We start from the raw sequence: 22,134 nt of genomic DNA on the forward strand, positions 1-22,134 counted from the left end.
GGGACCGGCTTTGGTATCACTGAAACTGTATCTTTATGGCTCTGTGTAAAACAAAACCAGCAACGTGTTTTTGTTTGGCTGCGTTGCATGCCGGGAGATAATTATGTTGCTAGGAAACCGTAAACCTCAGCTCCATAGACATAACGTTAAATGTCTATGCTCAGCTCTAGGTCAGCAAAAGTTACGGTACATTAGCTTTATCGATAGTTAAAAACGTTGGCTAGCGTTAAGCCATATCTAAAATATTTCGGAGCTGAATATTTGATATGGCAGCCAGTTTTATATCTCTCGAAGACGATGCTTGCTCAATAAGGCGAAGTGACGTTACACAGTAGCTAAGCAAGTTGAAAAAAGTTTGCTAACGGTAAGTTAACGTTAATTAACAGGAGTTCGTTAGTATTCTTTAGCTTACGTTGTCTTTAACAGCAGTTAAGTTACCTTGTCCACAATTGCTTTTTGCGTATTTTTGCTTAATGTCACTGTGTATTGTAACTAACGTAATAGCTACCGTTACGTTACGGTATGTGTGGAAATGTGCTGGGACCACAAATTAGACCACAAAAAGGGTACGCAATATTTGACTTGAACTTAGCTAGCTAGCTAATGATAACGTCACTTAATAAAGTTGCGTAAATAATAAAACAAAAATTCTTTATATCACTATTTTGTCTGATTAAAAAAAAAACCTCTAGCTGACGTTACTAATGTAACGTTACTGATGCAAACGTTACATTGAAATGGATTCTCCTCTGTGCTGCTGTCCCAGAGCCTGTGCGAATACATGCCATGGCCTCTGCATCTCCGAGGGCCTCTCTGCTGAGCGTCCCTGGTCAAAGCAGGGAAAATGATTCCAGAGGTAGGCCAAGCTAATATAGGGCCTTTAGGTAGCTACTATGCAAATGGTTAGTTATGTCTTACGTGTTATACAATATAGCCAACAAGCATTAGTTTGTCAACTCTTAATTCAATGTTGACATACTGTCACAGAGCGGCTGCACAAGCTCCCTGAACTACAGAGCTCCACCATCCTACCAAGGCCCCCGGTCCATGTTCAAGACACACAGGTGAACCTGAGACAATATGAAATACCATCTACTGTACATCTAATTTAGTACTCTCCATACTATTAATATAATCAGTCAAAAAGTAATTACAGTATGAAGGTGTGGGTCTTTTGTAAATGTCAATGTCTTCCCCCTTATCTAGACCTTGCTGAATAGGCGTGTAACACGGAAACAACCCAGCCTCCACCACTTAAAAGCCCGTGAGCAGATGTTTTTTCCGGGCTGGTACACTCAGTCGCCTTCATCTCAACAAACGGAGCCGCCACACAGGCTGCGTCAAAAATATACTGTCCACTTACCTCCTCTGCAATCCGCGACCAAGGTCAGTGACGAGAATAAGCATTGCTTTAAAGATGTATCTAGCACGTGATGGACAGGTTTCTCAAAAGTAAATCTACAATTAAATTATTTTATGAAAAATAAAGGAAAATCCAGGCGGGTACACCCAGTCACCTTCATCTCATCAAACCGAGCAGCCACACCGGCAGCATGGGAAAAAAAATCCTGTCCACCTACCTCCACAGCAATCCAGGAACAAGGTCAGTGATGAGAATAAGCATTGCTTTGAAGATATCTGTAGTGCATGATGGACAAGTACCTCGAAAGTATCTACAATTAAATATTTGTACACATCTAAAATGAAGGCAATGCTAAAAAACAAAAACAAGACTACCATTAAAACTGTGGCAAAAGTATCAAGCTTCCAGGCTCACCTGCCAATCAAATTAACTGGTGACTAAATGTATTGTAATGTTAAAAGGGAAAATCAGGCTCCTCAGGCAGAAGTTTGACAAAGCCTTTGGTAAAGGCTCAATTCACTGTTTATTGCCTTTTTAAATGAGCTACTTGCAGGAGATATTTATCTTAGATTTTGTCGCTCTACCACTCCTCAGTTGTCCAAGAATGTGCTGTCAACCCCAAGTCCCCCCAAACGGCCCTTTTCCATTAAGAGTGGTGGACAGCTGGACGATCCCTCCAAAGTTAAACTCTATAAGTACAGTAAGGATGACTATTTGATGATAAGCCAGGGAGGTGTGATATCAGTGTACGAGGAGGAGTATGACTTTATAACCCGTGAGCGCTGGGAAGAGGAGTATGAGTACCACTGCAAGCTGATCCGCATCCCCTTCTTTGCCCTCTTCAAAAAGTGGAAACCCTTCTATGTCTGGCGCACCAAAGTTCGCAACAAGAAGATTCATTTGACCAGGGAGTCCCTCCAAAACCGTTTGTTTTTTGTCAGTCAGGTACGTGACAGTGTGTATAAATTGAGACCTGGATTTTCTCTCAATCTGTCTTAATGGTCTTGAATATGGAATGTACACTTTAAATATGCTTACTGAGCAAAACATCTTTGAGGTTTATACATTTCAATTGATGTGAGTAGTGTGGATATTGTGTTAACATTTGCATATGTCATCCAGCCTCTAAGTCCTGCACTGATAGACATCAGGAAAATGTGTTACCAAATCAGTGACACAGGCTTGTGTCACATGGAGAAAAAACACACCTACACACTGCCGGAGTTTCAGGACGTCCAGTACAAACAACAGCAAGAGGTGCTATTCTTCATCCATACAAAAATCGGTCCAGATGTTTGAAGTATGCCTCCTCAGCAGCTCATTGCCCTTATTTGTTCATTATTGTCAGGTGTTGAGTAACTTGGAGAAGTTTCAAGACCTAGTAAAGGAGGTGACAGTTTCTGCGTGTAGCAACTACTTGACGGAACTTCAATCCAGATTAAATAAACCAAGTGCGTGCACATTGACCATATGGAGACACCGAAATGTACATATTGTACATAGACAGTACAGCATATCCAGTATTAAAATGTTGATAGTATTATTTGTCCATCACAGGTGACCAAAAGGACAAGAAAGCTCTTGCACGGCTCAACAAGACTTTTCAATCTAGCCGCCTCATCTGGTGGGTCATTTTCTTGTACTTGTTTCCCTTAAATTCTCTTTGCGTTGTGGACATACCTTACATTGCTTACTGTGACAATTAGTCCATAGAACAGAGCAATTGGTAATGTTATTAGTAACACCTTTTCTTCTCATGCTATGACAAGTCAAATGATTGCTAATTAATCAGACACGTCTATCACATTAACCCAGTCCAATCCTCCTCCGTCCCTCATCTACCCAGCTTTATCCGTCTTGTTGACTATTTGGTCGTCAACACCTTGCACATCTTAGTGGTGAATGCAGTCACACAACTGCTGGCTGTGCTCCAGGAGCAGGTACGCCAAACGCCTAGCCATGGCATTATTCAGAGCTGGAGCCAGCGCGCTGAGGCTGCCACTGACCCTACTGAAGAAGAGACGGATAAGAAGGTAAGTCATTGTTTCATTATAATTATTATTCTTAATAAGTTGGATTGTTTACAGTGAAACCACAATAATTCCTATATCCACCAAATTGAGTTTTCAAGCAAACACAGAGCAGTGTTCAGTTTTGGTTAAGGTTGGTGTGTGTGTCTTTATTAGTCTGTCGAGTCAGAAACTCGCCGTGACCCACCTATGTTCACCTCTGAGCTGATGCTGGACCCAAATGCTTTGACTTACAAACCCTCTGAGGAGAACTTTCAGGTTAGTTTTCTCAAATTGTCACAAACTGTTACACATTACATTATTTACTACCCATTAAATACCAATCTACAGTATATTTTTTTGTTAATTCCTACAGGAGAGTGTTGCAGAGATCATTGGGTGGTTTGAGAAAACAGTGATGTCAGTCACTACACTTACAGGAGATCCTGATTTTGATTCATTGACAGAGCCTGGAGACTATGAGGTAGTAAAACAATCCACCACCTCATCCTGACCGCCCTGATGTGTATATTCAGGGTAACTTAGTTGTTCTAAATGCTAATGTTGATATGTAAAAAAAAAAAAATGTGTGTATGTGTTTTTACATGCTTTTGTTAACTTTTAGAAATTGGAAAGTAAATATGAAGAAGGCCCCTGTTTGGAATCTATCATAGAAAATGATGACCACCTTCAGCGTATCATCCAGGACATCAAGGTCAGTTTATACTTTTACTTACTGCATAGTTTCTATCTCTGGAGGTTGTACTTTGTATGTACATTACTGTGTATGAGTGGGCTAGACTTTTTTTTTTCCCTCTTAGGAATCACTCCAGTTTGCCTTTGACGCAGCAAAAGTATACTCACACACATTTGAGCGTTTTCGACTGTTCTATAAAGAGAATGAGAGTCTGGATCTGGATGCAATGCAGCAACAGGATCATGGTGATGTACTATGCATCAACATAAACATTACTTTTGTAACAGATCTCACACTCACAACACAGAGAGCAGTTCAGATGAGAATAGTGCTCATCTAATTGTCTTTGTCCTTTGTTAGCTGTGCTGGTATTGGAAGCATATTTTACAAGTTGGGAACAAAAACATTGTTGCTTAAACCAGTACTGTGCCTTTCGTGAATTATCAGTACACATGAAAATATAGTATCCACTGTCTTCCTAACCAAAACACATTGGGTGTGTTCTTGAGATTTAACAAATATGTTGAATGCATTTCCTTAAAATTTGCAAAGCTGATGTCCTTATAACCATATTTATATAAGTAGTTTACATCTACTGCTTGCTTGCCTACAGTATTCTTCACTGTCTTTGTTGGCCCATTGCTACATTTCTTGGTGTGTTACTGCCACCAATTGGCCATTAGCAGAATAGCAGGAATGTGTATCACATCAACCCAGTGCTAGCACACAATGTGCATGGTGTGTCCTTATGTTCATGCATGATACAAACAAAATGTGAAAAAAATAAGCTTCATATAGTGGTCAAAAACTCCACATGGTACCTATTAAAGACCATATCGTTCTTTGAATTTTCTAGTCTATAAACTATATGTCAATTTTTCAAAGCATATCATAGGTTTGTAGATTATTTGCAATAGGAAAATTAACTTGCAGAGACATTTTCCTTTTTCAAGGGTATGTTAAAACTGCAGTATTGCATGGTAGTGCAGTTGAAAGCAGACTATATTGGAAACAGTTCCTTGGTGTTGCATTTAAGTCTGAAAGGAGAACTCCGGGCAATTTTTACATTAATCTTGATCGCTATAACTATGTGAGTACAGTCGATAAAAAAAAAAAAAAAAAAAAAAGCCGAATCGATGGTCAACAAGATGCGTTTTCAACTCAGACATTGTTTAAATTCACCTACCCTGTTAGCCGCTAGCTGCCGTCTGGGATGAGTGAGTGTGTTCAGCCAGGCTTTGGTGATAATCATCAAGCAGCAGTTCCGTGTGTATTTGTAGCATATTTATCCATTTTGTGTGTGATCCGTCTGGCGTTAGTCTTGTCAGTGTCGATCGTTGTGGTTTTACCGCTGATCATGTGTAGGCGACTTTACATCTGAGATGTGACAGGAGATTGCCAACCTGTATTACATTCAGACGCAGTACTGTCAGAAAATCAAATCCTACTATGGTAGTCCGTCGCAGTTAGATTTACATCATATAGTGACCACTACTTGCATGTTGTGCATTCAAATCTTTCCATTTTGGCCAAAAGTGTAGGTATATGTAAAATACTTATCTATATGGATATATTTGGCACTTAATTATAAAACTGTTGTGGTTAAAGCATGAAGTCCTCAAATGTTCGAATCAAATACTCACTTCATGTCTAAAGTTATTTTTCGTATATTGTTTTACCTTTTTTTTTATTCACCATACATCTTAATCAGTGCTACTGAATGTTGTGTTGACTGAAGTGATTACTAGCCTATATAATAACTGTCTGACAGTGCACTTGCCCTTCTGGGAAGACTGTTCAAAGAAGGGAGAGGGATAATGGTAGATTCATTTTTGGATTCAATAAGGAAGTAGTTTATATATATATATATATATATAAACTATATATATGCTGCCACCTCTTAGTCGATTAGTCGACTAATCGATCGTTTTGGTCTTAGTCGACTAAGATTTCTTTAGTCGATTAGTCATTTTTTATGCTTATTCATGCTTAATTACTTATTTCCAAGAAACTTCTGAGCACATTTATGGTAAACACAAGATTTAAAGTGGTGCTTTTGCAGGATTAATTGTGGAGAAACTCAGTTTTACAGATAGTTAATTAACTACATTTATATTGTGCTTTTCTAGTCTTAACCACCTCTCAAAGCGCACAGCTCTGTCAATTAAATCAACTAATCGATTAGTCGACAAAATCGTATAAGTGTTAGTCGACTAAGAATTTCTTTAGTCGAGGACAGCCCTAATATATATATATATATATATATATATATATATATATATATATATATATATATATATATATATATATATATATATATATATATGTTTGCATCTTCCAAAACTGACTGGACAGAAAATAAAATAAATAAACTCAAAGCATACGAAATAACAGTTCTTCATGACTGATGGATGTTGACTGCTTTGTCTCGCAGGTTTATCCTTTTTTGAAAAAGCACTGGAGTTCTACCATAGTGAGCATAAGGAGGCCTTAGCCATCCGACAGAAGAGACATCTGGGCTTACTGCTTGTGGATAAAACGGAGCTCAAAGAGAAGCTTGTGTCTTCCCCGCTCCGCTGTCTGGAGGTGAGGACTAGCAATGTGCAAACACATACTACTGGTATTACACAACTGTTTTTGCTTTGAGAGTAATGATGAGTTTATGGCCATGTGATTTAAACAAAAGGGCAGTGATGCTATTCAAACCTCACTGAAATTAAAACACAAGCAATGTCCAGAGCCTAAGTGAGTGAAAACAAATAACGTTACAGTAAAAATGTAAAAGGCATGTAGGAATCATTCATTGCTCTGCTCCGCATCTCTCCTCCAGGTCATCAACGAGATGCTTACCAAGCTGGCTAAGAAGAAGCTAGATGCTGTCATTTCTGAGGCTTGTGAAGCTCAGTTTAAACTAGAGTCCAGTCCCTCCACCACAGCTGAGTTAGCCAACTTCCTCACATTCCTGGATGAGATAAAGGAGAGGGTAAGACAAACATTTCACATTAAAAGCAGTTTCTTTAGCAATAATTAACCATTCAGATGTAAATAAAACATGTTTTTACAGTATATATTTAACCACCCAGTCTTGTCTCTTCTCTTTTGTCCCCTTTTCAATCAATCAATCAATCAATCAATCAAGCAATAAATAAATCATCCAATTAATCAATCAATATTTTTCTCATGAAATTGTACGAGGCACAATTAATTCCTGACATTCTACAACGCTGTATTGTTTCTTACTCTTTTTGTTCTCACTCTCCCCAGATTATGGTGCTCGAGGGGGAGCAGGAGACAGTATGTCAGATGTACAATCTGATTAACATGTACTCAGTTCCTACGCCACCTGAGGATCTGATTGTTTTCGCCACCTTGCAACCCACCATTAGCTCATTGATCATCATCATTGATGAGGCAGCGGCAGAAAGGGAGTCCAGCATAGACAAGCTGTGCAGCTCCGTGCAAAAGGGCATCCAGGATCTCAACCGTGACGCTGTACAGGTCATGTTTAAGTCACAGGTACGTGGAGGAGTTTTATTTGTTTTTCTATTAACCATAGTTTGGTTGGGTGTTATTAATGCTGCGCCTTGTTACTCAAGGTTTCTCTATATATGTCTCCTTGCTCTATTTTTACTTGTTTGCCTTGTGTTTTTTCCTGTGTAGGATCCACAAATTCTTAACATGAATGCAGATCCTTCCCAAGTGCGTCTGCTGCTGGGAGAGATCCAGATTTCCATAGACGAGCTGCAGGCCCAGGCCTCCGCCTACACCTCCTACCAAAAGAAATTCAAGGTGCTCTGATTCTTTCAGTAATTCCAAAATGATTCTTTCACCAACAACAAAATCAAGTCATAACAATCTTTTTTTGTGTTGGAAAACTTGGTCCAAAGCAGAAAATGGCATTTATTTAAAACTTTACCAAGAAACAAGCCAACCAACCCAACCCAAATTAGTTTTTCCTCTCTACCTTCTGATGAATAAAGGTGGAGGTCACCAAATTTGACGCCTTGGCAGAGTTAATTGCAGAGTTTAGGCTGAAGAAGCTGCTTTGGGACTCTTTAGAGGAATGGGACGCATTATCAGATGAATGGAAGCAGGTGAGGTGTACTTAGGATATTGTACGTGAAGGCCTGGACACATCAACTGTATGTACAGACACATGTAAACAGCTCTTCCTGTCTTCTAAGCTTGACCGTGTCTTTTCATGTTCACCCATCACCAGAGTACACTTGGGCAACTGGACCTGGAGCAGCTCAGCTCCCAGGTCACCAAATATAGCAAATATGTCAACCAGCTGGAGAAGGGTCTGCCACGTAACAATGTAGTGCCGAGTCTTAAGGACAAGGTGGAAGTCATGAAGCTGAGGGTGAGTAGGACAAATGTTCCTGTAGTGACTGACGTGCGTGTAATGTGTTATCAGATTTCTCTTCTCTATATTTTAATTTTCACATTACAGTTTTTTACAGTCACTTTGCTACTAATTTCAGAACCTTGATGTCATTTTTTTCAAAACTCTAGACACAAAACTCAAAACGGTCATCACTTGTAACACAGGCTATCCAATGTTCAAAACATTGCATTGTGCATTCATATCTTTAAAGAAATATTGCACTTGCACAATCATTGGTTCAAAAAACAAATTTATTGTGAAATACCATGGAAACGTTACTTTAGATCACCCACACACAAGCTACCCATAGTTTCACTGGGTCATTGTTCGTACAATCATTAAATATTGTAGTACAAATAGGTGATACATGTTTCATTATGGTACTACATATAAATATATCCCTGTAAAAGTACCGCAGTAGTAGAGAGAATACTACAGACCAATGTGGTACGAGTATATATATATATATATATCATCATCATATCATATTCTTTATTCAGGACATACAAAAAAACGGTCCATAGCACAATACAAAACATAGCAAAAGGCAGACAAGTATGTATTTATATTTATTTATTTACTGTATTTACCCTTTATTTACAGTATCCAGGTAAGTTGATTTAGAACAAATTCTCATTTGCAACGACAACCTGTCACATTCACACAGTTCCACATTCATACCTGGAAGCTGCCCAGTACAACCCCAGTCTGATCTGCTGGCCACACATATATATATATATATATATATATATATATATATATATATATATATATATATATATATATATATATATGTATGTGTGTGTGTGTGTATGTATATATATATATATATATATATATATATATATATATATATATATATATATATATATATATATATATATATACACACACACACACACACACATACAATACTTTATATATAAAGTATATATAAATTATATATCTCAATCATCAGTAACGAGTTGGCAGAATTGGACCAGCAATTCCAAGGGCCTGCATCCATACAGTGCAGTACTGTCAATACAGTAAGTCGTCTTAAAGGTGGTACATGGGACCATAGAAACAGTGTCTGATACAGTAAACAGTAGTACAGTACAGTAAAGAAGGATGATTAAATATTACATCCATAGATATTGTAGTCTAATTGGTTAATGCTTCACGCTAATTGGTGATGAATCTCATTATCTTGAAACGTTCATGATCTAAACATGGAATATTGTTTGTCTGTTTCCATACAACTATGTATTAAGAGTAATGGAACAGTTACTTATCATTTTGAGCAGTTGTGTCAATTGATAGTTAGATCATTGTAATGAAATGAATAGACAGTCATCTGAAATGTAATGTGTGAATTGCTTTTTGAAATAGTAGTACTTTGATGTTAAGTTGTGTCATATTGAACAGATGATCTTTGTTAAATGAACAAATGATCTTTGGTTTATGTGTATTGTATCCAAGCAATTGAAAAAAGTTTTAGAGTTTTGAAAAATGTGCATTTTGATCATTGATTGTGAGTTTTGTGTCTAGAGTTTTGAAAAATGACGTCAAGGTTCTGAAATTAGCGCCAAAGTGATTGTAAAAAAACTGTAAAATATAGACAGCATACACAAGTAGTGATTTAGCCAGTTTGTTCTTGACTTCAGCTTTGTGACCTAATCAAAAAAATATTCATGGTTTTCTTCAGCTGCCTGTGATAACTGATCTACGTAACCCATGTATGAAACCAGAGCACTGGAAGACTCTGGAGTGTGTTGTGGGGGCCTCCTTGAATGTGGAGGAACTTACTGTGGCTCTTTTGGAGGAGCTCAATGTCTTCACCTATGGCGTGAACATACAGGAGGTAACACGTTAATATTGGCTACATTATGAGCTTGTCTTGCTTGTTATACTTGTTGGGCCTTGTTTAAGTTGGTAAAAGGCTAAGTACCATATGTACTACAGTAGTACTTGCCCTTACTTTATCTAACGTTCTACCTTACACTAAAGAGATTTTTTTTTCTCAAAATGAGGTCAATGATAAAAGTACACAGGCTGGTTATACTTAATATCTTTAAGTCTGACCTGGAAACAGGACTAACACAACCTGTGACTTTTAGGTGTCAGGACAGGCTTCAGGGGAAGCATCAGTGGAGAACATTATTACAAAGGTGCGTGGAAAGAGAACTATGAATATGTATACAGATCTTGTATGTCTATCTTCAATGGAATTGTACTCTAACGTCCTGTCCTTTTGAATATGAGTTGCTTTTTCATCTCAATTTGATGACTCATATTGTATGACTCAACAATCATATCATCACATAACAGAGATTTCTGCCATTATTAATAAACCATATTAGTTTGAATGGACACATGGCACAAAATGCAGTGGGTGTGATGTAATCAACTTTCGTTTTTTTATGACTAGTCTCTGGTGGCATGTGATGCACTGTGGGTTGCAACGTGGTTTGGTGTAAGGATATGGTATAGGCAGACATTGATTATAGCCAATTAAAATCAGTTTCTCTGGTCCACTTTTAAAGCAAGACTCTCTCTGCTATAGCAGACTGACAGTTTTGTAATGAGGACGAGAGCCCAGACAGGCCTCTCTCAAGAGGAAGCTAATGTTCCAGGAGGTGCAGAGTTGCACAAATTTGTTCCACAAATATGTTACCAAAGATTGATTAATTTACTTTTGTTTTTAAAAGAATAGTAAGAATATTTTGGATAAATGCTTTTATGCTTTCTTGTTGAGTCAGATGAGATGATTGATACTACTCTTTGACAGTGGTATCAATCATCTCAACTCACTAACAAGAGAACAAATATGCATATTTAAAAGAAATGTCAACATATCCCATTAAATTGAATTTAGGGTATGTCTCTAGAGACAATGAAAGCCTGATCACCATGTTCCCCATGAATATACTGTATATGGTTTTATTTACTTTCATTTTAGTAATATGTCCAATAAGAATGGAATGTGCTGCAACAAGTAACTTTCTACTACACTATATGCAAATATGCATACACTTGATTTCGATTTCATTATTAATCCATAATCATTTAGTCTATAAAATGTTTTTAAAAAAAGTGAAAAAATGACATTTACTATTTCACGGTTAAATTGCAGTCCAAAACAATTTTAATCTTTTATATAGAAGAACTGCAATTGCTCAAATGACAAAATCAGAAACCAGAGAACGTTTGTCATTTTTGCTTGACTGAAACATTTATTCAATTATCAAAAGACGTGTCATCTAATTTTTAATAGATTGACTAATCGGTTAATCAACTAATTATTGCAGCTCTAGTCTGGAGTTGTCCGCAATTCATATTTGATACTTTAACTTTAACCTTCTTCCCTCTTAATGAGCCATGCAGGTGGAGGATGTGTGGAAGACCACCGAGTTCACGGTGCTGTCTCACGGTGAATCCAAAGAGGTATTCATCTTGGGAGGCACAGAAGAGATCCAGGTGGTAACATGGAGCAGAAACACTCTGAGGCACAGGTCTGTTGTAGCTCAATAGTATTGTTTTATTTCAATTAATTATATGTTTCCATGTTTGTTTACTGTTAAGGTACTCTTGGATGACAGCATTATCAATGTGGGCACGGTGGCATCTTCTCGCTACGTAGGTCCCATCAAGTCCAAGGTGGACAAAATGCTGAGACAGCTGACCCTCTTTAACCAAACACTGGTAAAGGCATAGAGAATAATAACACAGATATTTCAGTTGGCTCTAAGTGACTCTTCTCAAGATATTAAAAGGTTCTCTACATGCTTAATGCAGATTTTGACTTTGGATTTGGCTTCAAATGTTACACAGTAGCTCTCCCTAGTGGCTGCAAACAAGAAGCCAAACTGCTTGCAAAATAAATTCTCATTTTTTTAATGTTTATTGAGGGCTATATACTGCTTCATGAAAGAAAAGACTAACTGCATCACATCTGAGACTGCAGTTTATTCACACTATTAATTTTACTTTACTGCTTTAATTCTCTTTCCATTCATATTGTTCCCACTGCCTTCTCTCCTCCTCGATTTCTTTCTTTCCCTCTTCTCTTTCTACCCTCCTTGCCAGGATGAGTGGCTTACGTGCCAAAGGAGCTGGCTATACCTAGAGAGTATTTTCTTGGCACCAGACATCAAGAGGCAGCTGCCTGCTGAGTCCAAGATGTTTCTTAAGGTGGACAAGTCCTGGAAGGAGATCATGGCAAGGGTCAATAAGATGCCCAATGCCCTTAAAGCCGCCACACACCCTGGTATTTAGCCATACAGCATTGATGGAAAAATAGACAAGAAGACATGTATATGCGGAGACAGGAAGACAGACAACCACACATGCACATGTTTTTGTTCTACAACAGATCTTTTGGAGACTTTTCAGCACAACAATACTCTTTTGGATGAGATACAGAAGTGTCTGGAAGACTACCTGGAATCCAAAAGAGTCATCTTTCCCAGGTACACACATGCTTGGTTTGTAACATATTGAAACAACACATTTTTATATACATCCTCTTTGTCATCCTAAAATTTTTGCTTGTTTTTACTTTGTTGTCTGATTAGTTTTCCCTGTGCACAAACTACATTTTAAACGTAAGCCTATAAAATACATAGTATGATGCTCTGCATTTTCTCCCTTGACAGGTTACCACCAGTTGTTACTCTAAACATCTCTTCCCAGTGTGCACTGAGTGATCAACATTATGATGTGGATGCTGATGTGTCGTGTTAAGTACTCTGATAAGTCCTCTATCTGTCCCTTGCAGGTTTTACTTCTTATCTAATGATGAGCTGCTAAAGATATTGGCCCAGACAAGAAACCCACAGGCAGTGCAGCCCCACCTTAGGAAGTGTTTTGATGCCATTATACGGCTAGAGTTTGCTTTGCTGTCTGAACAGTCTTCTGGGGCCAATACAGAAACTGGGCTGGATACTGAAGAACAGGAGAACATCTATAGCAAAGACATTCTGTACATGGTTTCTCCTGAGGGAGAGAAGGTCAGGTTTGAGTAACATTAACACCTTCAGTCACCATAATCTGTTTTATTCTACCTGTTATTATATTGTTTCAGTTCTTGCTGAGAATGAGAGTGTGAGTAAAAAAATACCTTCCATACTGTATAAACAATAACAATTAGTTCACCCTGTCAGCCATCTTGAATGACACCACTCTTCTCTTACTTAGCAACCCTAAGTAAGTGCAAGAATAAAGCAGGTTCTCAGTGTATGCCGACACTTGTAAAAGCAGTATGGCAAACACTGGACATGTTTTAATTTAAATAGTTAAGTAATAATAGTATTGTTTAGAAACTACACGTGTTTAGAATTTGTTGCTTTGAGAATTTAAAAATTTGAATGGTCTTGTACTCAGACTTGTACAGTTTGCTAGCTTTTTCTGCTCTGGCTTCAGGTTTCTTTGTACCAGCTGAAGACCAGCCTCTTTTCATCATACCACTGCAATCATTGTGGTATAATTGTGTTTGACATCTCATATTCTGCCAAAAGGATGATAACCAAATTTTTGAGTGCAGTGGCAATTTTGCTTGCACTGATTGCTCACAGCTGGTGGCTGTATCAGGCATAGGGCTTGTCAGTCATGACCACAAGGGGTTATTAGTTATCACCCTTGCAGTCCTTTGATCATGAAAGGCAAATGAAGGTTGTGAGAATTAATACAGAGGAATCACAGTGAACCCTTAATAAAAAAGACAAGACACATGTAATTATTTTCTTAACTGTAACTGATTTTGTCCTGTGTGTAACTGTAGGTGGGTTTGACTAAAGGCCTGAAGGCACAGGGCAATGTGGAAGATTGGCTTTGCAAGGTGGAGGAGGCAATGTATGCCTCACTGCGACGCCTCAGCAAGGCTGCCATTGCTGACTACCAGGTGAAGCCTAGAGAGGAATGGGTGGTGGCTGGACATTCATCACAGGTATACACAAACACACACACTCACAAACCTTTAAAGGTGCCCTGCCATACAAAACCGTTTTTACCTGCATTTTTTAAAATATGTTAGGTCCATATGTGTTTGTGTTATGTGGTGAATGTGAAAATGAACTGCTACCTCGTCTGTCAGCTCTAGCCACTGAAAAGAAATAAGTGGAGAAATCAGGCCAATTACAAAAGCTGGTCAGTCTGACATCATATTGCCTGAGCTCATTACTATTCATTAGCTTGCCCAGTTGGGCTGGGTAAAGGATTCTGACAGCCAGGCTCTCATTGGCTAGCTGTTAGCCAAACAGATTCAAACAGCTTAGCTTGTTGACTATTAATGAGAACTGGCAGAAATCGAGCTGAGTCTTCCTGTAGGCTTTCTATACCACGCTAGAATGGCTTGAAACAAGGTAACCAAGGCATTTTTCCACAAAAATGAGTCCATGGTAGAACTTCAGACATTACCACAAAGTAATGAAATACGTGTGGCAGGGCACCTTTTAAGAAACAGACCTTTGCGCTATAGTTCCTATAGTTTTACACTCTGGGTTTCCATGTCAAAAATTACATTTTACTTTTACTATTATACTTTTTTTTTTCTAACCATATTGTAATTCTCTGATTGCTCACTTGCAGGAGCTGACCAAGACTTTAAGACTTATTGCTGTTGTCTAAAGCTTTCAGGTTGTGTGTGTGTGTGTGTGTGTGTGTGTGTGTGTGTGTGTGTGTGTGTGTGTGTGTGTGTGTGTGTGTGTGTGTGTGTGTGTGTATCCACCAGGTGGTGCTGACTATCTCCCAGATGATGTGGTGCAGGGACATGGATGCCTGTCTGGAGGGAGACCACGACCGCTTTGCTGCCCTGCAGGAATTTGAACTCACTAGCATTGATGTAAACCACACTTAATAAAAGCTTTTTTCCGGAAATGTCTGGTTAAAAATTAGATTTGACAAAACAAATCTACACCTGTGGTTGCCCATGTGTCTTAACTTTTTAACCTCGACTTTATAACCCAATACTGTGTGTGTGTGTGTGTGTGTGTGTGTGAATTTGTGTGTATTCCAGAGGCTGAATGCCCTGGCGACATTGGTACGAGGACAGCTGCCTACTTTACATCGTAATATCATCACTGCCCTTATCACCATTGACGTCCATGCCAGAGACATTGTCACAGATCTAGTCAACCATAAGGTACAATAGTATACACACACACACACACACACACACACACACACACAATGTTTGTCCTTGGCTTGGTATAATAGGTGCAGGTTTGGCATTAACTGGGGGTTTTCAGGTAATTAGAAAATGTTTGTAAAAACTCACTACCTTTAAGTAATTTCTGCTTCTAACTTATTTTTCAGGTGGACACAAGGTCTAACTTTGAATGGCAGAGACAGCTACGCTACTACTGGGACTTGGACCTGGACAACTGTGTAGCCAAAATGGCTCTGTCCACTTACATCTATGGCTATGAATACCTGGGAGCGTGTCCAAGACTAGTTATCACACCACTCACGGTAACACAATAATACACAATGATACTGATGCACACATATGTGACTGATAAAAGCCTTATCCTGTTCCAACATTAATGTAAGCCCTTTTAACACATACACCTTATTTTTGCATTTGTTTGAATGCAACTGCAGTGAACAAGCTTACACCAGTGGCAGAGCTTCATAAATATTACTTTACTTCATTCAGTTTGTTTGTAAACCCACACACCTGTATGGAAAAGCCACAAACAACCAAGCTAAAAAAATTTAGCTAATAGTGTAGCCTATAAAAGGTTTGTCCTGTAGTAGCTAGAACTGAAAACGTGACACAGAAACACAGCATATTGTGTGTGTTATTGGTATTCAAACAGTTCTTTATCTGTCACCCTCCCCAGGACCGTTGCTATTTGTGTCTGATGGGGGCTCTCCAATTAGACCTGGGAGGAGCTCCAGCTGGGCCAGCAGGGACAGGCAAAACAGAAACCACCAAGGACTTGGCTAAGGCCCTGGCCATACAGTGTGTGGTCTTCAACTGCTCTGATGGACTTGACTACAAGGTCAGGCATGACAAACTGTATTCATCTCTAATCCACATCCTTTTATTACACTTTTTGTTTCTAATACTTACTTGTTTGTCCACTAGGTTCTTAATTATTTAATCCTTTATTTCTTCCCCTGCACCTCTTCACCTACATTCACCCTTATCCTCCTTTTGTTTCCAATTACTCCAAATAACTATTTCAATTAGCTCTAGAAGGCTCTGTCTCACTCTGACTGTAGCTACTAAGTAACACCATTAGATGGCACTATTGTGAAAGCATTCAAGTGCTGGTGCCAGTTAAAGCATAGATACACTGTACAGAGCCTTTAATAGTTGTGCGCACCTAAAACATTGTAGCTGTTTGAAAAACATAAGAATTGCATGTGATAGTATGATAGGAATCATACTGTATCTGGCTGATAACAACCTTAAATTAGTTATTATGTATTGAGTTAGTGAGTATTTCTTGCATTAATGATCTAGTAAAAGGCACATCCTGTGATCCAAATGTAAACAAAAAGGGATGCCTCAATAAGTTGTTTGGGTCAGTACGTTTTCATTAAGTATGATCAGTTGACAAACACAATGCTGATAGTTCATCCAAAGAAACCTTCAATTATATACAAGAATATATCTGTACTTTGTAAACCCACAAACTCCAGATTCGGCCTTTTTCCTTAATACACACCATACGTTAAATTTTAATGTTAATTACTTTGTCTTGCAATACAGCTGAAATGACATGCTGGCATGACAGCTGGAAAGCCATTCTCCCTGTTTGCTGTAGTTAGTTATTCATAGCGGACACCTGTGTATTGGAGTGGGACAGAGCTTTAATTTAGCCTGGCTAGAATCACAACACTATGTGGTTTTATGTGTTAGTGCTTTGTTCAGCTGTACTCCACTGTGGCTAATCAACATTTAACTGTAACATTTAATTCTGCTGTCCGTGAGATATTAATAACCCTGACCCTTCTGCTCAAAAAGCTTAACATTTAAAAGCCTAAAAAAACTTTCTTACAGGGATTTAGTTGTTTAACATACTGTATGGTTACTTTTACTTTTTCCAACTTAATGTTCCTAAGGTTGATCCCAAGCTGATTTTAAAGGGATTATGTGTGGCAATGTAATTAATAAAATATGACTAATTCTCAAAGTTCTATACTTGGCTTTATTTGTGGTGAGAAAAGATGTACTAATGAACTCAGAGCTCCAATCAGAAATAATTTACAATAAATTAAATGTAAAAACAAAAAATTTAAGCATACTGTAGTTATTTTACCTACATTACATGTTCTTGAATTGAATTAATTAATTTAATTTAATTTAATCTTTTTCTCTCCTAACATTGTCCCTAAATCATGTTAATAGCTAGTTTACTGTATATGGGCAAATGTCTTATAATGTACAGGAGGGTATCGAATGAGCCAGTTGAGGTGGTTCGGGCATCTGATAAGGATGCCCCATGGGCGCCTCCCTAGGGAGGTGTTCCAGGCACGTCCAGCTGGGAGGAGGCCTCGGGGAAGACCCAGGACTAGGTGGAGGGATTATATCTCTAACCTGGCCTGGGAACGCCTCGGGATCCCCCAGTCAGAGCTGGTTAATGTTGCTCGGGAAAGGGAAGTTTGGGGTCCCCTGCTGGAGCTGCTCCCCCCGCGACCCGATACCGGATAAGCGGACGAAGATGGATGGATGGATGGGTATCGAATGAGTGAATTTGAATTACAGGGACAGTCTCACATGACCTTAATATGCCCACTTTATGAAACAATGCTTAAAAAAAGGAGTAGAAATGACAACCCAAACCTGCACCCGTAATATTTCTTTCTCTTATTTTGTCACACTTCTCTCTTCCAGATGATGGGGCGCTTCTTCAGTGGGCTCGCTCAGTCAGGTGCTTGGTGTTGTTTTGACGAATTTAACCGAATCGACATCGAAGTGTTGTCTGTCATCGCTCAGCAGCTCATAACCATACGAAACGCCAAAGCTGATAAGGTACACCCACACTCACATACACAACACTTTTGCATTGTTGCAAAGACACTTATGTTTGCGAAGAACATTGCTCCACTATCCTAAAATTCTAAGTAACACCAAGTGATAAGCTTACAGATCTCAAGAGTCAGTCAGTTGACGATTAGACAACTGAGTCCACTGTACCAATGTGCTGATGGTTTCCAGTTGTCACTGTAAAAATATATATCTAGCTTCATATTTATAGCTGGACAGTAAGACCAGCCCAACAACATCAAAACTCTGTCCCTCTGTCGCTTTGTCACTAACTGATGGAGTTCAACTATTGGTCGAAATTAGTGTAATGACGTCATTGTTGGTGTTTCTCCATCGGCCATGGCCCTTTCAAACTATTGGCATGACACAGGCTTTATCTCTATTATCTCCCATCAATCAGCTGGTTAACTTTGTCAATACACCGTGGATGTTGTTGTTCTTGTTGTTGTTGCTGCCAGCCATTTTAACTGTTTTGGGCTTAGTAGCACATGCAGAGTAGGCTACATGCAGATGTACGACACACCACTGTGTGTGCGTGTGTGTCTGCCTGCTTCTCTCTGTCGCTTTCTCTTCTTCCACAAATGAATGTGTGGAACAAGTAGGCCTACATAATTTAGAAAAAGAAAAAAAACAATCACAAACAACAGTGGCACTCAGCTATTTCTAAATAAATATAGTGGATGGGCTGATGTTGATTTTACATCATGTAAAAATTGGGGAAATTGAAAACAGCAGGGAAAGGGGCAAGAAAATCAAAATGGTTGGCAAGCAGGGCATGCATATTTGATGATTTATCAGAATCAGATCATTTCTATTATATTTAATATGTCTTCTATATGGTTTAAATTGGATTGTCAATGGGTTTTCTTGCAAGATTCACACACACCTTGTGGGAAAAATAGATGACACAGCAAAATGAGAGCTGCAATAGCACAATTGCTCAACATGGGCGCAAAAAGGAAGCAGGTAGTGCTTCAGCAATCTGTATAAACATGGTGAAAGATAAACTACTTAAATAACAAAAAGGAGTAGGCCTACACATTATGAAGAAATCAGAAACAGAAACAGAACAGCACAAGGAAACAATGCCAGTCAGTTTCCAGCGGAAACTAAATGTTGTTTGTAGCAAACTATATAAACTCATACTAAAGGGAAGTTTAGAAACAATGAAAACTCAAGACATTTATTTGTCATCAACAGACCTCATTCAGTATCAGTTATTCATCCTGTCCTCCTCCCTGTGCTGAGGTAACTCAGGTACTCAAACCTACACCGCCAAAGTCCGATGAGTTCATTGACGTGCAAAATAGTTAGTAATACTTGTAGATTTACAGCTGAAAGAGGGAGGAGGGGCTGGTTTGTCTCAGCCAGCAGCTAAGTTTGCAATAATTTACACATTTTAAAATACATGGCAAACTAAGATAACATTTTTTACTTCATACAGAAAGTGGATGAAAGACTACAACAGAACAAATTAAAATATGTAACATGTACATTTCAACTGAATAGCAGTCAGTAATCTACTGTAGCATTACCATATTTTCTATCAAGACCATGACCATCAGGTTAGGTGGCAGCACAGATTACATAAATTAGAAGTTATTAGGTCCATACATCCCCGCCACATGCAGACTTTACTTGCTTGTGTAGACATCACACGCACACATAAACAGGAGCATCTCACATCTAACACTCTATATTTTGCAGCTGTCAAGGTTTCGATTTGAGGGCCGGGAGATCAAGCTGGTGATGACGTGTGCTGCATTCATCACCATGAACCCAGGCTATGCTGGAAGAACAGAGCTACCTGACAACCTTAAAGCTCTCTTTAGACCCATAGCCATGATGGTGCCAAACTACGCACTCATTGCTGAGGTAACAGGCTCTCTGCGTGTGTGTTGTTCTATTGTGCTTGCTTATTTTCTCTATATATCTTTTGTCAGTGCCTTTTTTCTCTCCCTTCCTGCAGGTGATTTTGTACTCAGAGGGATTCCAGTCCAGTAAGACTCTAGCGAGGAAAATGACCCAGATGTACAAGCTGTGCTCTGAGCAGTTGTCTCAGCAGGACCACTACGACTTTGGCATGAGAGCTGTCAAGTCTGTCCTGGTCATGGCTGGGTCAGAGCAACACACTCATGCACACACTGACACACATGTGCATTCATATAGAGACAAACACACATTCACCTTTTCACACATGTCCCAGAAGTACCATTGTGACTTTAACACTCTTGCAGACATACATGCGTATATACACTCAGTATTAAAACGCACAAAGTTGTCATGTTTTAGTCCATTGCAGAGACAGGCCACATCAGTGAGTTTGGTAGACAAAAGAAAGATTTGGACACAGTTGTGTTCTGCGTGGGTGCATAGATTTGAATAGATCTCCAAGGGAAGAAGAGGGACTTGGACACACTGATTGATTTTCAGCCTTCAGAGTCAAAACGACTCGTTTTGACTCTGATGAAGACACAGTAGTGAAATGGTGCTGAAATGTTCGTCTGTTTGCACAATTAAAGGCTACAAATCAATAAGTGCGCTCCAGTTCCCTTAGAGGTTTGCTGTGCTAGAACTGAGAAGCACCTGATTAAGCCGCATGCTGGAAGATACACAAAGAATTCTGTTTCAACTAGATTTGAATGGATTTTTTCGTTGTAGTGAAAGTCATGCTTTCACCAGTTGGTTATTAGCTGAAGCTCAGGGAATTGTAATTGGCTAGTGATTCATTGTCTGTCTTTGCCCACATACTGTATTACTCCTCTTAGTTTGCTTCTTCCACGCTAAGAGCACATTCATAATCTCCCACTATAATGTCTCTAATGTTTTTTAATTGTTTTTTTAACGTCAGACCAAATGTGTCGCAAAGATCAGGTTGTGCAATATTGAATCATCAATTTATGTTGCCTGCTTATTATCTGTATTACATCTCTCTTGTAATGCAACTTTTTTCCAGTAATGAATTTGCTCATTATAATTCCCGTATTATTTATATATATTTAAATGAGTGCACCGACTTCTTTGAAGAGATGCCTTCATTTTCACTTTTGTAGTAATTTTAATTGTTTTTGTTTTTTTTAACTTTCTTTATTTAAAAGGGACAACGCATATTAATTAACATGAACACAGAGTCCAACATGGAAATTTGTCAGATTTAACCATGTACATTAATTTTCATCTGCAGTCCCTAGCAAGTTAATGGCTTAAAAGAAAACATTGGATAAGTTACAACAATATAACACATAAGCATAAAACAAGAACTCATAAGCATAGACATATGAAGTAAAATGACACAACCACTATTCCAGATCATGACAGCTGGCAGGTTGATTGCTTGAGAAAAAGATAACACCTAACACAAGGATTATTAGGAACACCTGTAAGATTTCTTGTTAATGCAATTATCTAATCAACCAATCACATGGAAGCTGCTTCAATGCATTTAGGGGTGTCATACAGGTCTAGACCATCTCCTGAACTCCAAACAGAATGTCAGAATGTGAACGAAAGGTGATCTAAGCAACTTTGAGCGTGGCATGGTTGTTGGTGCCAGATGGGCTGGTTTGAGTATTTCACAATCTGCTCAGTTACTGGGATTTTCACGCACAACCATTTCTAGGGTTTACAAAGAATGGTCTGAAAAAGGAAAAACATCCAGTATGCTGCAGTCCTGGGGGGCGAAAATGCCTTGTTGATGCT

The 22,134-nt window shown here is 38.7% G+C and overlaps 1 protein-coding gene across 1 annotated transcript in view; it reads left to right on the forward strand.

Moving 5' to 3' along the window:
- Window positions 1-139: 139 nt before the first annotated feature.
- dnah6 (dynein, axonemal, heavy chain 6) overlaps window positions 140-22,134 on the forward strand; it is a 65,928-nt gene continuing 43,933 nt past the window's right edge. Inside the window, exons 1-35 of the mRNA XM_028596369.1 lie at window positions 140-364; window positions 767-856; window positions 988-1,064; window positions 1,207-1,386; window positions 1,490-1,603; window positions 1,958-2,308; window positions 2,486-2,620; window positions 2,712-2,814; window positions 2,921-2,987; window positions 3,210-3,396; window positions 3,550-3,651; window positions 3,749-3,856; window positions 3,998-4,087; window positions 4,194-4,314; window positions 6,504-6,655; window positions 6,900-7,052; window positions 7,334-7,585; window positions 7,730-7,858; window positions 8,050-8,163; window positions 8,289-8,432; window positions 10,144-10,299; window positions 10,556-10,606; window positions 11,823-11,915; window positions 12,021-12,140; window positions 12,525-12,705; window positions 12,811-12,907; window positions 13,216-13,447; window positions 14,218-14,382; window positions 15,166-15,276; window positions 15,451-15,576; window positions 15,750-15,905; window positions 16,280-16,441; window positions 18,283-18,420; window positions 20,143-20,310; window positions 20,405-20,553. Coding sequence (XP_028452170.1) covers window positions 787-856; window positions 988-1,064; window positions 1,207-1,386; window positions 1,490-1,603; window positions 1,958-2,308; window positions 2,486-2,620; window positions 2,712-2,814; window positions 2,921-2,987; window positions 3,210-3,396; window positions 3,550-3,651; window positions 3,749-3,856; window positions 3,998-4,087; window positions 4,194-4,314; window positions 6,504-6,655; window positions 6,900-7,052; window positions 7,334-7,585; window positions 7,730-7,858; window positions 8,050-8,163; window positions 8,289-8,432; window positions 10,144-10,299; window positions 10,556-10,606; window positions 11,823-11,915; window positions 12,021-12,140; window positions 12,525-12,705; window positions 12,811-12,907; window positions 13,216-13,447; window positions 14,218-14,382; window positions 15,166-15,276; window positions 15,451-15,576; window positions 15,750-15,905; window positions 16,280-16,441; window positions 18,283-18,420; window positions 20,143-20,310; window positions 20,405-20,553 — 4,754 coding nt within the window. The 5' untranslated portion in view covers window positions 140-364; window positions 767-786. The remainder of the gene's footprint in view (window positions 365-766; window positions 857-987; window positions 1,065-1,206; window positions 1,387-1,489; window positions 1,604-1,957; window positions 2,309-2,485; window positions 2,621-2,711; window positions 2,815-2,920; window positions 2,988-3,209; window positions 3,397-3,549; window positions 3,652-3,748; window positions 3,857-3,997; window positions 4,088-4,193; window positions 4,315-6,503; window positions 6,656-6,899; window positions 7,053-7,333; window positions 7,586-7,729; window positions 7,859-8,049; window positions 8,164-8,288; window positions 8,433-10,143; window positions 10,300-10,555; window positions 10,607-11,822; window positions 11,916-12,020; window positions 12,141-12,524; window positions 12,706-12,810; window positions 12,908-13,215; window positions 13,448-14,217; window positions 14,383-15,165; window positions 15,277-15,450; window positions 15,577-15,749; window positions 15,906-16,279; window positions 16,442-18,282; window positions 18,421-20,142; window positions 20,311-20,404; window positions 20,554-22,134) is intronic.

The sequence above is a fragment of the Perca flavescens genome, chromosome 2 (assembly GCF_004354835.1).
Source record: "Perca flavescens isolate YP-PL-M2 chromosome 2, PFLA_1.0, whole genome shotgun sequence".
NCBI classification, from domain to species: domain Eukaryota; kingdom Metazoa; phylum Chordata; class Actinopteri; order Perciformes; family Percidae; genus Perca; species Perca flavescens.